Source organism: Phyllopteryx taeniolatus, chromosome 7 (assembly GCF_024500385.1).
Source record: "Phyllopteryx taeniolatus isolate TA_2022b chromosome 7, UOR_Ptae_1.2, whole genome shotgun sequence".
In the NCBI taxonomy this organism is placed as follows: Eukaryota; Metazoa; Chordata; class Actinopteri; order Syngnathiformes; family Syngnathidae; genus Phyllopteryx; species Phyllopteryx taeniolatus.
In genome coordinates, this window is record NC_084508.1 from 16,551,246 (window position 1) to 16,568,976 (window position 17,731).

Consider the following 17,731-nt stretch of genomic DNA (forward strand, 5'->3'; position numbering starts at 1 on the left):
GAGGTTCTACTATATACATGCACTCAAACTAATATACTATCTCACATGTCCTTTCATCAAATTCGTTTTGCGTTTCATAACTGAATATAGCATGAGTATGTCATGTCTCCGGCATGTCACAATTAGCGGATGTGCCGAGAAGCTGCATGTTTCTGGATCATTAGGGTTCTTGGATTTCTTTCATTATCACAAGCATGAGACAAAATTTCCACCCGGGTCTCAAACAGCTTTATCATCAGCCTCCAAAATGTGCCATGTGTGCACTGTCACACTTCGCAGGAGGGTTGCAAGGACTGTCCCTAACCCTGACCTTGCTGTTTAGCCCCCAGGGAGGTGTTACTTCATAGAAATCACATCCACTCTAACTCATGACAGAGCATTTCCTACTAATTGATGAGTAGATGAGGTAAATATTACTTTCTTCTTCTATAATTATTTCTCTGGGATAGTTGAACATAAGTATTACTGCTAAAGAATACATGGAGTCCACGGCCTACAACGGAGATCCTATCCTACAGACGCAACGTAACCATAGTCTATCACCAGCCTACAATGACCTACACCAACGCAGTAGTAGTGTTAAAGTAATTATTACAATAAATATTTGGAAGAAAAACAGTTCTAGGCCAGAGCTATACAACAATCAACTGAAAAACAGTACGTACGGCGGTAACAGATTGTGCCGTCTTGTGGCACATGACAACGCAGTCTTAGTCTGTTGTGTAAATCACAGTGTAGTTCATTGCATGCTGTTTGTAAATTTCATAATTACAGTGAATATTTGTATTAAAAGCACTTCTAAGCCATAAAAATACAACAAAATGAAAAATAGTAAGTACAACTGTAACTAAGCGCCACGTGACGATGTATTCTTGTGCCACACGCCTTGTGTATAACCTCAAAAAGTCCTATGTTCATGTATGTACAGCAAATATTATTAATTGCATTAATATTCCTCACTCCCTTACAACTTATCAAATAAATTCCCAAGTTGAATTATTATGGCCAGATACAACAAAATGTCTACTTGCCTTTGTTAACTTGGCATCTGTCTAGCATTAACTCTTCTTTCCCGGATTGCTTGTTATGATACTAAACTAAAATAGACCAAAGTGAATAATTCTTCCCTAGCCGTGTGAGGCAATAATTACATCTGAGAGTCTGCATGTGTGTATTGTGGTAGAAAAAAAGTTGAGGTATGTGCATAGATACACTAAACCAGGGTGGCTCAATGTCCATTTAGCCAGGGGGTCTGCAACCTGCAGCTCCAGAGCTGTTGTGGCTCTCTGTGACTTTGGAAAATAAATAAGATTTAATGTAAATGGTTTTTTTTCATTTTAATTTGTTCTTTAGTCAAATGTAATTCTAAATTTGAAGATTATGGTGCCGTTGTAACATTGAAATAAAAGTTTTTTTTGGTTACTCTAAATATGTGGCACAGCCACCTGGTGCCAAGATTTATTGAGCTATTTGACCCTGGGTAGGTAAACCATGGATAAATAAGAAAGGTTTCTGACGAAAACAGAACGTTTAACATTAACGTGCAACATGAACGATATTAAAACCAAACATCGCTCACGCCTCACAGATGACAGCATGGAATCGTGTGTGAAACGATAATGACGACTTACAGCCATGATGTGTACACGCTGCATTGAGGTTCAGGAGCAAAAATTACTTCAACCAGGTAAAATAAATATTTTAATTGGTTATAATTTTGCAAATATATGTTTTACATTATGTCAAATAATCCTTTTTAATTCAAGTTGACAGCTGACTGCATGATCCACATACGATAAAATGATGACATAACACAGAAGCTGACAGGATTTTTGAGTTGTGTTTTTGGTTTGCTGCAGGTGGATAATTTAAGTTTGGCCTTAATTTCATGAATACGAGGAGAACTCCAATAGACATTAACTATTTTATTTGAAAGCAAGCTTCAACCAAGGGTCTTTTTTCAGAGTTCAACATTTTTATTACAAACAAACAAAAAACCCCACCTGATATATTATGCAGTTTTATCATCACTTAAGATGTCAAAAGGGTTTTGTGGCTCTCTGTATTTTTGTTGTTGTTGGGTTTTTTCTGTGGGAGATCATTAAAATGGCTCTTTTGAGCATTTGAGGTCGCCAACCCCTCATCCAGACCAAGGCCATTCAATGCAGGGTCTGACAACGCAGTAAGAAAACAATATGAATGTAGCTTGTTAAACACACACAGATGGTAACAAAGCACAGACATGATTTTTTTTTTTTTTTTTTTTTTTTTTTTAACCCTGGATCCTGTCAGACATGTGCCCTTTGTGTTCTAAAACATCGGGGGGGAAACATTTCCTGGTAATATTAAGGCTGGTATTGTCTAAACTGGTGGATCTTGTCTGTCGACATGTTGCACCAGCCTTCTGTCGCTCCTCCCCCACAACAGCTTCATCACAACAATGACGTACTGCTTTGTGCGCCATACATCCTGTTGTAAAACACAGCTATTTGGCGTTGTACCATTTCGTTTGTATCAACATTATCTCCTCGGTCAAAACTTCCCTAAGACCCGTTCAGGTATACAGAATTTAGCAGGGACTATGTAATGGACCCACAAATACATATGCGACCATCGATAAATCGCCTATAAGTTGAAGAGTGTCTGTTTACACTTCTTGCCGAGTAAAATAGTTCATTCGTCCTATCAACACGAAATGGAACGCGGCCACAGAGGTCCGCTTCTAGAAAACACGTGATCCCACCAGCTTGCTGACGCAATGTGAAGAAGTTAGGGGCGTGGCCAAGGAGGAGTCAGCTATGAGGTTATAAAAAGGCTGCAGCTGCTGTCACCTCGCCACCTTCCACGACCCTTTAATCGGCCTCCCCCTCCACCGACGTCCTCTGCGGCTGTCCAAGCAGTGGGTCTCATCACGACGCCAACGCTGGAGCTGTAAAATTAACAACCGGGTAAGTGACTCGTTTCCCTCTATTCATCTCTAATTATTAGCACTCTCATATATATCTCTCTCTCTCTCCCCCCCCCCCCCCCCCGACGATTAGTACAAATGGTCTTAATTGTTGATTTGACTTTAAAACCTTTGTAATGGTGTACGGCCAATGTGAGAAAATGACCAGGTTCGATTTCTTGATGGTTCGCGTTCAAAACCACGAAACACGAAGCCAAATGGCCGTCAAGCCGCTACGTAGCTAGCTCGCGCTGTTTATCTTGTGGAAGGCAGCCTGCTGTCGTATTTTTGCCTAAAATGTGAGTAGTTGCCTATGCAAATTAAGTGCCATGTATATTATTATTCCCCGTATTTCGGATACTTAGATACTTTACTCACCCACAAGGGTGTGAATAAACTTTTTTTATTTTGTTATTTTAAGAGGGCTATTCTTTAGATACTTGCGTTTCCGATCGGTAATAGCGTTGCATCTTTGCCTTGTCCGCAGGGCTCCGGTTTAAAGCGCTGCAGAAAGCTGACCAGCCCGCACCAGTGGGATCTCTTGCGACTGTCTCTGAAACACGTCTGTTTCGGAGAAAGTACAATCGGACAGGCCAGACACCACTGCCGCAGCCGCCGCGCGTCCTCCAAAAACAAATCGCCCAAATCGAAGCAAAATGGTGCAAAATAAGATCACCGAAGTCACTGGATTCCATCGCTCTTTTAAGGTTTGTTCAGTGCGTGTGCGTGCTTGTCTGTGCGTGTGGCTTTTTGCACACGTGTGTGAGAGGACTGCTAACATTCAAACACATTTCTTGCTCCCCATCTTATGACTGACACAAATGCATGCGTGGATGTACAGCTAAACGAAGCAGGGCATACGTGTTGGTTTTGCATGTTCAAGACCTGCAGCCCGACCAAGAGATTGTATCTGTTTAGGAAGTTATGTCTGTTTGCTTATTACAATATCTTACTTTCCAGGGGCAAAATCCTTTTGCAACAGATGACTTCACAAAAAATGGATCTCATCTTATTGATTCAACATTTGATTTTGATTCCTCCCCAAGGCATGGTGGGTATTTTTTCAAAAGTGGCCATCTCAATGCTATCTATAATAATACTTTGGTTATACAAACGGTGACCTGTTTCATTGTGGCTGCTTCCTAGTCTCAATAATTTCTCAACGCTGTAATAATGTAGTCCCCATTTTGACAGACATACCTTCCAGCCAGCCTATTGACATCCCTGATGCCAAGAAGAGAAACAAGAAGAAGAAGCGTTGCAGGGCAACAGACAGTTTCTCTGGACGATTTGAGGGTAAAATAATTTTCCCTGGACTGTGGCATGATGCGAGATTCTGCTGCATGAGCCAAATGCTTATGATTCTACTTGTTCAACCTCTCACAGATGTATACAGACTGCAGGATGAAGTTCTGGGGCAGGGTGCCTATGCCAGGGTGCAAACGTGCATAAACCTTATAACTAACAAAGAGTATGCTGTCAAGGTAAGGCATCACAGCCATCCCAAATGAAAGTGTTGTCTTACTGCAACCTGAATGTGTGATGTTGAATTTGAAGTCTCTTGTTGAAGGAAGTTTTGATCCGAAAGCAGGACTCTTTACATTGGGTGCCACATGACTCTCTTTGTGTGCTGCTGCTGCTCTGGAATTAGCTGCAGTCAGCAACACTCCTCTAGCTGTTTTTACATGCAGCCAGCCTATCACAGAGCAGGGAGGGATATACCCACCCATTCACTCGACTCCTATTGCCTGCAGAGTTGAGCTTTGAGAGAGAGAGAGAGAGAGAGAGAGAGAGAGAACATTGTGTGCTGCCAAAACAAAACCCAGATATAGAGGAGGGGTGTGGGCGGTGCTGGTTGAACATTGTGACCCAAAGTGTTTACATGGCTTTATTCCGCTTTTTGCTCTCTGCCGTAACATTTTTTTCACTTATAAAGACACGCCTTGATTTCCGGACTTCCTTTTTTGAAACCTGCATATCCTCCCATGAGGAACAAAAACAAACAAAGCATTGCAAAATGTTTTTCTCTACATGAGTGTCTAAACTTCAATGTTTTTCCGGACATTCTTCTTGACGCTAAAGCCACAAATCCAACTGGACTTGAAGCTGTATTACGCAAGCCAAATCCTATGGTTGGGGTACCTACAGAGCACATATCCATATCATACAGTATAAATTAATAAGCGAGAAGACGAGGCACACATTTGGTCATGTGATGACGATCTGTTGTTTACCCTGTGATCCGTTGGCGGATCCCCATCGGACTATGTCATTTTGGGGGAGGAAGCTTGTGGACTAGGTCATTTGCTTGTCGGAGGGGGGCTCAGACTGCTTCTGCCAGATGTCCCGTCTACCATCCCCCGCACCCAGACGGGCGTTGCATGTGTGGGCTCCTTGTGGAGCAATTGTAATGAAGCTTCACCAGAAAGTACAAGCAGCAGGCTGTGCATATTTAACACCTACCTGGTTCAAATGGTTGTTGGGCCCTCTTACTTTGCAGCCATAAATCTTAACACCCTATCATGTATACTGTGTGTTTAATATATTTTATTTAAACGATATTGGTATTTAATTGACTCCTCTGTTGTATGAACTATTGTGCTTGTTTATGCTGCTGATGCAGACAGGATGAGTGCACGGGGCTTTGGAGTGCTCACAACGCTCTTGTCTGTGCATTAATCCTAGATGCATGACAATACTGGGTTTCAATAGCCGCTGTAATCCAGCTACCAGGAAGAGAAACATGCACAACATCCAAGCAAACAATAACTGTCCAGGACTGGAACATTCAGGCCTTTTGTATTGGTGTCAGCAGTCTATCGTTCTCTTGGCATGACGCTCAACTGATGGTGGGCCCCTCAGTGGTTAAGCCCCCATGGCAGAACACTGTTATATTTAGAGAGCGTGTTTTGTTTTTACCGTAAACAGTTTGGGATTAGCCCATGGAATGTTTCAAAGGAATACTTAAGAGCACTTAAGATTTTAAATAAGACTGACAGATGGTACTAAATATAGAGCTGCTGTGTGACATTGTTCATTATCATGGTTTAGCTGGCAGCACTGAAAGTAGGTTAAAGTATCTTTGCAAGTGTGTCACAGGGTGGGGTGCATTTTGGAAAGCAGGGGAAATGAAGGCCTGGTCTTGCCCTGGCACCACATATGGAACATGTAATCTACTCTCTGTGGATTTTGTGGTCCAGTGAGGGGCATATACACAAATTTAAACATACCACTATGTCTATGTTCTTTATTTTTAACTATACTATTTGACCTTCTCCAACCAACTGAAATATGCCTTTCTCTTCCAGATAATTGAAAAAAGACCAGGCCACAGTCGCAGTCGTGTCTTTCGTGAGGTTGAAATGCTCTACCAGTGCCAGGGCCACAGGTAGTGATCCTTATGACGAACTCAACCAAATGCAACTTGATCACTTTTGACTCTGCCCGAGTTGATGTTGTCATTTAACAATTTTAGTACTGCTTTAAATTGTTTAGTCAGACGGAACTTTGCTTGACTGGCTGTGCCTTTTCTCTTAGTAACATCCTGGAATTGGTGGAGTTCTTTGAAGAGGAAGACAAATTCTATCTGGTGTTTGAAAAGCTCAGGGGAGGTCAGTGAGTTGCTGCTGCTCTTTTTTTTGTTTTTGTTTGTTTTTACATATAAAACACGTGATGTGTGTGTGTGTCTGCTTCATGTAAATAGCTGATGTTCTCATGTCCCCTCCCATTAGGGTCAATTTTGGCACACATTCACAAGAGGCAGCATTTCAGTGAGCAGGAAGCCAGAGTTGTCGTGCAGGACATTGCCAGAGCTCTGGACTTCCTGCATAACAAAGGTAAGCACACTCGCACAAATCTTTACTCCTGAAAGATATAAAAGTTACTAAATGTATCTTACTGGCTACATAGAAGTACACACATTTCTAAAATATTAATTTTGTTTGTTTTTGCATTTTAATGTTCACATTTTGAGCCTTAGCTTACTGTTTACAGCTTACTGGCTGTGATACACTAGCCAGAGGACTGACTATGGCTTGTTAATTTCCAGGAATGGCACACAGAGACCTCAAACCTGAAAACATCCTCTGTGAAAGTGCAGACAAGGTGAGTTCGTGCAAACATTTATTGTATGGTTCAACTAATGGGAACTAATGTGGCGATTAATAGATTGATAAGATGCTCTAGTAGGGTGATTGAATTCCAGGTAAAGATGTACTCTGGGCGTACATGATTTAACAGGTGAATATAAGATCTTTATTCGAAACTTGTTCCTCTCTCAGATTTCCCCAGTTAAGATTTGTGACTTTGACCTGGGCAGTGGGATCAAGCTGAACAGTGACAGCTCACCCATCTCCACCCCTGAGCTCCTCACGCCTGTAAGTTCATGATTAACTTTTTCTAACATTCTATAAAGTATTATGGTAATGTGCTATAACGATCAATAACGTGGTTCAACGGAGTGGAGTGTGGCAATGCAAAACTTTGAACAAAAGATTCACTGGGATCAAATATACTCCAATAAACAGATTAGATTCAACTTTGTCATTGGACAGAGTACAAGTACTGTTAGAACAAAATGCAGTTAAGCATCTAATCTGAAGTGCAAAGAGATCAGAAAGTGCAGAGTTAAGTCTATATGAATGGTAGGGTAATAAGTCAAAAGACATAGGCTACTAATACTAACGTCTCTGCTTTGCAAAGTGGAATTTTTTTGAGAGCGAGAGAGACATTTTGTCAAGTAGGGGGAAAAAAACAAAACTAAACTTTGACCCAAGTGTGGGATTGTGCAAATCTAATGTTGAGTCTTGGGTTAGTCGTTGTCTCTTCCATGCAGATAAGCACTGTGCTTTCAGGCTTTAAACTGCCTTCAAGTTTATGCTGCCTGCCTATTGGTCATGCTTGGTGTCATGCACAGCCTGCTGATCAGTGTTCATGGTCCCAGTCTGGCAGCATTCTTTGTAAGCTTATCACATTATGGTATCAGCAGTTCCTGGCTAGATAGCCCACAATGTAAGGTACACGTCCTACATACCAGTTGTAAATACTCTGCCCAGGACTTGGAGGTTATGATTGTTCAACCCGGCACCATCATCACAACTGCAAAGCAACTTGCTCAGAAAAGTGGGATGCTTGCCATGTACTGATTCTGGCTTTTGCTATGTGTTGACACAGTCAGTCTGTGTGTAGTCTGAGTGTGCTTGATAGATGGACAAGAGCAGGTGAAGTGGGGAGGGGGGCCTTAGGTTGCAGGAATGTTGTGTGTTGGGGAGTGATTACTGGTGGTAACTTCGTAATAAGGCCGTAGAGGAACGTCCAAGGCCATGTTGTGTTGTATAAAGAATGCTTACAAAACCATTCACAAATCCCTGTCAGTCAGAACGGAGACATCCACCCTATTGCTGCTGATTTAATGCATCATGGCCCCAACTCTACATTTTTGTTAGGTTCTTTATACAAAAGAGCTCAACAAGGTTTGTTCTAGATGTCTCCCCCCCCCCCCCCCCCCCCCCCCTCCATACCTAGTAACTGAGATGTGATTGGCCAGATGGGTGGGAGGGGGAGGGTCACTGGGAGGTGTAGGTGTAAACAGTCGGCCTGCTCATGCTTTTTTTTTTGCCTAGCTATTTATTTTTTTCCCCTTTGCCTTGGTCTCTGGAACAATGTTATCTGATCTAATCTTTCTGGCCCTTCATGCTGCATTTTTACAGTAGTTGTTGCACAACTCAGGTTTTGCATCTATTGTGTGTGTGTGTGTGTATGCATGTATATTTATAGATTCTTCAAGGCTTTTGTGCCATTTAGTATTATTTAGAATGATGAACAATGAATGTAGGATGAACCTTTCATAGGATAAGGCTAAATATTGTATACCAAGAAAGATGTGCATCTGTCAGTCCAGATATAAGCACGACGGCTCGATCAAAGCTCTCGTATGCAGCATGCGGGAGATGGCTGGAACAGAAAATAGAGGCATTGCACAGAACCAGCCTGAATGATTCAAAATTGAAGCAGTTATAGCCATTGTCCCATTTGCAAGTCCCTCTAGTCTCCCCAGGTAATCCTGTTTACCAACATCAAAGGTGTGGTGCCCATTTTTAAGAACAAAGGTGATGTGCAGAGCTGTGGCAACTATAGAGGAATAAAGTTGATGAGCCACACAATGAAGTTATGGGAAAGAGTAGTGGAGGCTAGACTCTGGACAGAAGTGAGTATTTGCGAGCAACAGTATGGTTTCATGCCTAGAAAGAGTACCACAGATGCATTATTTGCCTTGAGGATGTTGTTGGAAAAGTACAGAGAAGGTCAGAAGGAGCTACATTGTGTCTTTGTAGATCTAGAGAAAGCCTATGACAGAGTACCCAGAGAGGAACTGTGGTACTACTGCATGCGGAAGTTTGGAGTGGCAGAGAAGTATGTTAGAATAATACCGGACATGTACGAGGGAAGCAGAACAGCGGTGAGGTGTGCTGTAGGTGTGACAGACGAATTTAAGGTGGACGTGGGACTGCATCAGGGATCAGCCCTGAGCCCCTTCCTTTTTGCAGTGGTGATGGATAGGCTGACAGATGAGGTTAGACTGGAATCCCCGTGGACCATGATGTTTGCAGATGACATTGTGATCTGCAGTGAAAGCAGGGAGCAGCTGGAGGAACAGTTAGAAAGATGGAGGCATGCACTGGAAAGAAGAGGAATGAAGATTAGCCGAAGTAAAACAGAATATATGTGCATGAATGAGAGGAGTGGTGGGGGAAGAGTGAGCCTACAGGGAGAAGAGATGGCAAGGGTGGAGGACTTTAAATACTTGGTCAACCGTCCAGAGCAATGGTGAGTGTGGTCAGGAAGTGAAGAAACTGGTCCAAGTAGGTTGGAACGGGTGGAGGAAGGTGTTAGGTGTGTGTAATGTGACAGAAGAGTCTCTGCTAGGATGAAGGGCAAAGTTTATAAAACAGTGGTGAGGCCAGCCATGATGTATGGATTAGAGACAGTGGCAATGAAGAGACAACAGGAAGCAGAGTTGAGAGGTGGCGGAAATGAAGATGTTGAGGTTCGCTCTTGGAGTGACCAGGTTGGATAAAATTAGAAATGAGCTCATCAGAGGGACAGCCAAGGTTTGATGTTTTGGAGACAAAGTTAGAGAGAGCAGACTCGAAATAGTGAGTATATTAGTAGAAGGATGATGAGGATGGAGCTGCCAGGCTAGAGAGCTAGAGGAAGACCAAAGAGAAGGTTGATGGATGTCGTGAGGGAAGACATGATGGCAGTTGGTGTTCGAGAGGAGGATGCAGGAGATAGGGGCCTAACGGGACAAGCCAAATGGAAAAGAAGAAAGGTGTGGAGCACGAGTGGCGTAGTTATGGGCTGACTTGTCACATGGTCACAGGAATCCCCCAGCTTGCATTCAGAACAGCACGTAGAAAGGTTTGAGTTGGGGATGGATATACCGCGTGTGGACACAATGGGAAGAACAAGTTTAATGCTAGCCTTGATACCTCATTTCACTCGCCCCTTCTCCTTTTGCCTGTTGTCAGAAAGCTTAACCCTCGTTAGCCATTTAGTTTATGGAAGCAAGTTTGATAGAATGGCTATTGTGTTGCATTTCTGGCCTGCATTCTGTAGTTCATTTCTTTGTATGTGGAAGCAGGCTTTCCAGACGTGTTGCTGGTAGAAATGTGGGGGTTGGGTTTTTCTCCTGCCACAGAAGCAGCTCTGTCTGAGCTCAGATTCCTGTGCAGCACATTTCATGACATAAATGTGAGGAGGAGGAGCTGCCGGGATGTTGTGTAATAGTCTTGCTCAAGGTAAACATGCCCCTGACAGATGAAAGGTGAGATGAGTTGTCCTGGGTTTACTCTTTGGCTCGTCTATTATATATGTATGTCACTCGGGCACAATAGAATTGTTGAATGAAGATTGTTGTGAACTAGTGACCTGCTCCTCTTTATTCCACTCAGGCACTGTTTGGCGTTTGTGCTTTAAAGTTATGCAACTGGTAAGGGCTCGGCCCAGTCTGTGGTTCTGCAGGACGGCCAATCCTCTTTGCTGCGCTCAGTGTTTGGCCTAATTCTTGTCTTGAATACATAACAAGGCAGCATCAGAGCTGAGCCTTCCTCCCTACCCCCTCAGTCCGCTGTGTACTGTGTGCAGCTGGATGGTCCAAGTTGTGACTCAATGTTCCTGCAAACCTGCCTCGTTTGATGCAGTGCAGGGATGTTGCACAACATGCTTTTACTTGCCACACGGTGCCTTTTATTTTTTTTTTCCCAAGGCCCATCCTTCCAAGATAAGCATGTGACTCTCACTGATCGCCCCAGTTTAGGCCTCTAGTTTAAACACGAGGTGTCAGCTGAACTGAGGAATGTGAGGAGCAGCAGCAAAATAAAACACTTCACTCTTCGTGTGCTGCACTTTGCCATGCCTGTGGCAAACCGATGTGTTCTTTCCATCAGTGTGGCTCTGCAGAGTACATGGCACCTGAGGTGGTGGAGGCCTTCAGCGAGGAGGCCACTATTTATGACAAGCGCTGTGACCTCTGGAGCCTGGGAGTCATTTTGTACATCATGCTGAGTGGTTACCCACCCTTTGTAGGGCATTGCGGGGGTGACTGTGGCTGGGAATTGGGGGAACCCTGCCACAGGTGCCAGGTGAGAATGTGGAACAATCACTCAGGCCTTTTTAAAATGTTTTTAGTTTGTCAAATTTTTATTTAAACGGAATTGCTCTTTTCCTCCCCTAGAACACTTTGTTTGAAAGTATTCAGGAAGGAAAGTATGAGTTTCCTGACAAAGACTGGGCTCATATCGCCTCAAGTGCCAAAGACCTTATATCCAAACTACTGGTTCGGGATGCCAAAAATCGCCTTAGCGCTAGCCAGGTGCTGCAGCACCCCTGGGTGCAGGAGGTGAGTGTCCAGCCACCATGTTGCCTCTTTAATTCTGTTTAGTAATGGGTGAATATTTTTTTAATGGTATTGTCTTTTTTTCGTAGGGTGCATCTGACACTTTGCCAACACCGGTTTTTCATCAGAGGTGAGGCAATGACCATGCATGTTGTTGTGATTCAAAACACTTGACCTTTTTTTATATCATGAAACCCATGTCCTTTCTCTTGTTCCTCAGAAGCAACAATGCAAGGGATCTGACATTCTTTGCGGACAAGGCGATGGCTGTGAACCGGCAGCTGGCTGAACAGGATGGCATGGAAGACCAGCATCAGCTGGAGACCCCCTTTGTGGTCACTGCTGCTGGCTCTTCCATGCGCCTCTCTCCTCCTTCTAACTCTCATCTGGCCAGGCGACGGCAGCGCAGCAGCCAGCCCAAGGGCGGCCCCGTCTCTGCTGCTGAGCTCCGTCAGCTCTTGGCCCCTCTAGTTATTGTGGGGGACTGTGCCTGATTTTTGTCAATGTTGACCACAGACCTACTATGAAGATCGAAGACCTGCTCCTCTCCTTGCCTGTCTTTGACTCTAGCCGGCCTTGGTCCCTCGCCATTCAGGCTCTTTCTGCCTCGCTGTAAGGGGAGACCGCAGCTCTTCTTCTAAATGCCTTTTGACCTTCTGCAGCACTTCTGAAGCACATCAGCCCTGGACCTGCAAATACAGTTGCACAGCCAGGTTTTTGGTGAGGGGGGCGGGGGGGTTAAGAGAGAAGTATTTTCTCAGTTATTGACCCGCCCCCCAATTCTCTCAACACTTATGTTTCAAACTAAGCTCAGACACCAAAGGACAACCTCTTGTGCTGCTCACACGTTACAACTGGATCCACTGTGAATTAAGTTGTCTGGAATGTTCTCTTTGCGTTTAAGTTAGGCATGAATAGTCAGTCTGCACATACATACAAGCTTATGCAATATGCCAAGATGAAGGCGTACATACAGTACGGGGTTGGAAGAGCTGTAATCCAATGCAGTCTGTGCCTGGTGCAGTTATTGTGTGGCTGGGGATTCTTTAAAGCTGTTTCTTTTCTTTCTGTTGTCCATTCAAAGGAAGAGATTTTGAATCAATTTGACTTGGTGGCCATGCAATTAAAGTTCCAAGAGCAGAGAATGTCTGTCCACTGCCAGCTGTGATGTAATTAGTGCACTGATTTAAACAGTTTGGCTCAATGCTAAATGATCAGTTGCCATACTGTTCAGTGAAACAGGTCGAAAGTATTACCATTTGGTCGCCCCTGAAAATGACTCTGCAGCCTTGAACAATGTCTGGTATGTTGCTCAGAATGAGTTTTTTTTTTCTTTTGTTTGTTTTTTTTAAATTATTTTTATGTAAAGAATTTATGGCATCCCATAGCCACACCCACTGCTTATGGTATTTCATTTTTGTATTTTTTTTTTTTCTTTTTAAATATGCAACTCAATGTATGCATCAGCTCTAACCTTTATTTTTGGCATTCAAGGTTAGAAATCCCTCTTCTGTAGGGTTTGAAAAGCAAATTTTGGCCAATGTGACCTCGTTGTCATTTAATTGAATACACTTATTTGGATCATCAGCAGTTTAATGTGTTTTATTTTTGAGATGTCCATTTCTAAATAACATAATTGAAGACACTTTTTTCACAGAAAAAAAAACATTTAAAAAAAAAAAAAAAAAAGGAAAAACATTCCACAAAAACAAAAAAAATCTTCCACAAATATTTAGCTGTATTATGTTTACCTTTTTTTCATGTTTAAAACTCCAGGTGAATGTGCCACTTCCATTTTTGTATGGCTTTTTTATTTTCTACTTGATTGTCATGGAGGTGCCACTGAGTTCAGGTGAAGCACCAGCTAGTTTCCTTCAGTTTGTTTATGGTATGTGCTTAAGTTGTGAGTATGAGAGTCGGCAGAAGTTTTAGTTGATCTGGAGCGTTCTTGCCCAGACATTTATGGTCTTTTTAAATGTTCATAAGTTGGCAATAATTATTTCCGTCTCGAATGAAGTAAAACTTCATTCTGAGACTATGAGACTATGTTTCACGAAAGAGGGTTCAAGTCATGACCTGGCATATTGAAACCTGTCATAACCTAGCAGCCAGGTGCTGACAATCCACTGCCAGCACTGCAGTAATGGTACTCTGGACATGGTTGCTTTGTTGGTAAATGATCTACTCTGCTGATAACAGGACACTGTAATGGCTCTCGAAACCACCTACAGATTCATCATCATGGGATTTTATGTCTTATAATAAGACTTGGAATTTGTATATGCAGCTGTTTCTTCTCTATTTGGGAAACTATGCTAAATCTCAATGCATTAATCTGATGATTAAGGCAATCTTTTGGGGGGTTTAAAAAGCCTACTACAGTTCAGTATTTGTTTTTATTTTTATTTTTTTTGTCTCCTTCGAGATAAGTTTGATACTTGCAATCATGCGCGCACACAAAGGGCCACACTCGAGCTCCTAACTGGTATAATAAGAGTTCTTGGTCATGATCATTTCTACTTTTTTTGTGAAATGGCAGTTTTAAGACTGTCTTATGGGGAGAAAGTTCTATTCTAAGCCTCTCACTTTTTATGTTTGTCATTTTGTCGTAAGGAAGTAATCTAAGCGGACAGTGTCAACCCTTCCCATAATTTGAATGTAGTCCAAAGGCAAATAATTTACAATCCAGCAACACTGATTAAAGCCTTCCTAATCGAAGTCCTTAAGTGTGAGGTAAACAATTATGCCTGTGGTGGAAGAACAGTCCTTGAGCTGAGGCTTATGAGCCAATGCCTGACTTTAGCACCACCTTGATGCTCTTGGGGGAAGACGTTTGGAATAAATACATCCTTAAAGTACAAAACAATTTTGATTTAAGATAAGCACTTTACTGTACCATGTGAATGATTGCAGTTCACTCAAGGCAACACTTAAAACATTGTTCCAGAATTTTGTATTGTTTTTCTAAAAAAACAAAAAAGGCAATAAAATGCTTTTAAAAAATGTCTGTGTGATGTCTTAATAATTGTGCTCATTGAGTTCTGCAAAGTTTAAAGGTGTTGGCTGGAAATATTAAAATTTGTTTCATTATCTTTTGACCAAGGCTGAGGTGAGGCCATGACATCTGATTGTTTGCAGTAAATCATCTTATCAGTCACACACTGAGCTATGTCCTTGGCTGTAGGGAAATACCAGCTCACTTGTCCTGTCACTCAATGAAATGTGACATGTGGTTCCACTTTGCGTCAGCCAGCCGAGTGCCACTGTGGGGTTTTCCACAGGCGGGCCCAAATGTACAAGACTGATGAAACCTGCTGCAAGAGCTATCGCCATGTACTTCCTGCAGGTAGGAAATTACTTGCTGAGACAATGCTACCATTAGTTGTCTTTATGTGGTTAAAACAAGCTATCAAAAAAGAGAAATATGGAATGCTGTTTACATAAACTATCTCACAAAAGTGAGTAGAGTAAATCGACTGTCCCCTCAAAATAACAACACAGCCATTCATGTCTGAACCACTGGTAACCAAAGTGAAAATGTCCAAATTTGGCCCAATTAGTCATTTTCTTTGCGCATATCCTGTGACTTCTTATTGTTACAAGCTCTTAGCTGTGAATGAGCAGGCAGGCACGTGCCTGTTAACACAGTCAACAAAGCTATTTAAAAAGGCGACAAAGGGACGCTTCAGCGGCTGTAAAACATCTACACACCTCTGTTCAAATGCTAGGTTTTTGTGATCAAAATAAATGAGACAAAGATAAATGATCTCCAAACTTTTTTTTCCAGCATTACTGTGATATATATACCGTGTACAACTCGACGGTATCAAACACGAAATCTTTTAATTAGAGTGGGGATGTAAAAATTTACTGAAATAATGTGGCTGCACAAATATGCACACCCTCTTCTAACTGGAATGTGCCTGTGTTCAAAATTAACCAATCACATTGATACTCATGATAAATAGGGGTCAGCATACACCTGCCATCATCGATTTAAAGAGCCTCTGATTAACCCCAAATGAAGTTCTGCTATTCTTGTAGGCTTTTTCTGGCATTTTTTACAAGCCATGCTTGTGCTGTAAGCTAGCACAGCATCAGAGGGATCTCATTGTTCAGAGGTAACAGTCAGGGGAAATAATTTCTCAGTCTTTAAATATACCACAGAACACAGTAAAGACAGTCATCATCAAGTGGAGAAAATATGGCGCATCAGTGACATTACAAAGAACTAGACATCCCTCCAAAATTGGGGGGGGGGGGAAGAAGAAAATATGTCAGGGAGGCAGCCAAGAGGCCCACAGCAACATTGAAGGAGCTGCAGGAATTTCTGGCAAGTACCGGCTATTGAGTCCACGTGATTACAATCTTACGTCTTCTTCACTTCATGTGTCTGCTTACCTGCCTGTCTGAGTAACTGCAGCCGACGACTTGGCCTGTCGGCGGATGCTCCGCTCAGCACCGCATGAGTGAGAAGTGGTGGAGGGCAAGGAAAGGTTTGTGTGGTACTATTCTCACAAGGATTATATAAATACCTGTCTGATATCAAAACACATTTTGGGGGAAATTGATGACAGTGAGGCTATTTTTTATTTCCTAAATACTGATGAATGAAGAACAAATGGGCTCCAGAGGAAAGGGCACTTTTCTCATCCAGGGCAATAGCACTGGTACTGGAGTACCACTAGGGGACTATTAGTGCACGTGCCTGGGAACAAATGCAGATGTGTTATATTTGGGGTTATCGCTTTGACACTTTCTCATACTGGTGACTGGAAGTTCAATATGGCACCTAATGGCAAAAAATGGAATGTTGCTTTACATTAAGCTTACAATTATCACGATTATTAGTCTAAAAGAAGATTGCAAACACCTCGAAACTGAGCTGCAGCACGATTACACAAACAGAAGTGCATCTTTCCAAAGGCAAGGTTGAGAAACTTAACTACCTATTTATTGTATCAATCATATTGAATTTTAACCATAAATAAGACCAAATGTCCAATCGGAAGGTTACCATACTGCATATTGAAAAGTTATATAAAAGTAAGTTGGTAACTCAGAAACCCAGATCATTGCATTTACGTGTTTTCGGGCATAGCAAATGTAACAAGGAAGGCAGGAAGGAATCAAGTGATGGAAGAGCGGTGTGACTTTTGTACAGCCTTCATGGGGCGTGACTGAGCGCCACGGATCTGTACTGTAGTGACTGGCGCCCTCTTGCGGACCTTTTTAGTTTCACACCTAAACTATTATGAGTCCGTCGTGCGGCGGGCCGACACACGACGTTTCGAGGTTACGAACGGTTACAGCGCTCTTGATATTGTGAAGGCCCGATGGGCCTTACACAGCAGTACAGTATAATAAAGATTTGAAATAGTCGCCGATGGTATTTGTAAATATAAAATTAAAATGTAGCACATGTACTTTGAATACACTTTTGTGGGTGAATGGGATTTTGTCTGCTCCTTTCCAGAAAAAGGCATAGTGTGTGTATCACAGGACACACCCAACAAAGCTGTGGCTAATGAGCTCATTAAAGTGTTCCTAATTAGATCCATGTGAGTGGAAAAGGCACAAAAACCCGCACTGCCGCACATAGTTCAGCATGAGCTTTCAAAGTGAGCGGCAGGTAGGTATCGCATGCAGGGGATTTGATAACATTTGTTTTGTTTAAACTTGTCCTCTGGACCAGCCATACGGGACAACTCGTTTGTACACTTCTACTTCTTTTTCAGTACGTTGCACATGCAAATGTTGTAAACTGACCTAATATCCCCCTCTTTTCTTTGAAAGTAATGGCTAGTTTAACACATTCTAATCATGTGCAACTGATAATTTGCACAATTTACTAAAATATGACAAACTGTAATTTTACCCTCTTTGGA

At 42.4% G+C, this 17,731-nt stretch overlaps 1 protein-coding gene across 2 annotated transcripts; it reads left to right on the top strand.

The window, feature by feature from the left end:
• The first annotated feature begins 2,358 nt into the window (after window positions 1–2,358).
• Window positions 2,359–13,430, top strand: mknk2b (MAPK interacting serine/threonine kinase 2b). 2 transcript variants are annotated; one of them, XM_061780598.1, is made up of 14 exons: window positions 2,365–2,948; window positions 3,435–3,654; window positions 3,908–3,998; window positions 4,142–4,243; window positions 4,334–4,431; window positions 6,256–6,335; window positions 6,485–6,558; window positions 6,679–6,783; window positions 6,996–7,051; window positions 7,228–7,323; window positions 11,395–11,589; window positions 11,682–11,846; window positions 11,933–11,973; window positions 12,064–13,430. In XM_061780598.1, exons 2-14 carry the CDS (start codon window positions 3,604–3,606, stop codon window positions 12,335–12,337), a joined length of 1,428 nt encoding a protein of 475 aa, XP_061636582.1. In that variant the 5' UTR covers window positions 2,365–2,948; window positions 3,435–3,603; the 3' UTR covers window positions 12,338–13,430. The 2 variants fall into 2 exon arrangements, with proteins under 2 accessions (XP_061636583.1, XP_061636582.1); XM_061780599.1 differs by lacking the exon at window positions 11,395–11,589 and having other exon boundaries at window positions 2,359–2,948.
• The last annotated feature ends 4,301 nt before the right edge of the window (window positions 13,431–17,731 follow it).

Excerpts from the sequence above, each read along its gene's own strand:
- mknk2b (XM_061780598.1), top strand. The coding sequence starts at position 3,604 with ATGGTGCAAAATAAGATCACCGAAGTCACTGGATTCCATCGCTCTTTT. Across the intron at positions 6,559-6,678 it reads GTTTGAAAAGCTCAGGGGAG|GGTCAATTTTGGCACACATT; the intron begins GTCAGTGAGTTG and ends CCCTCCCATTAG. Across the intron at positions 7,052-7,227 it reads TCTGTGAAAGTGCAGACAAG|ATTTCCCCAGTTAAGATTTG; the intron begins GTGAGTTCGTGC and ends TTCCTCTCTCAG.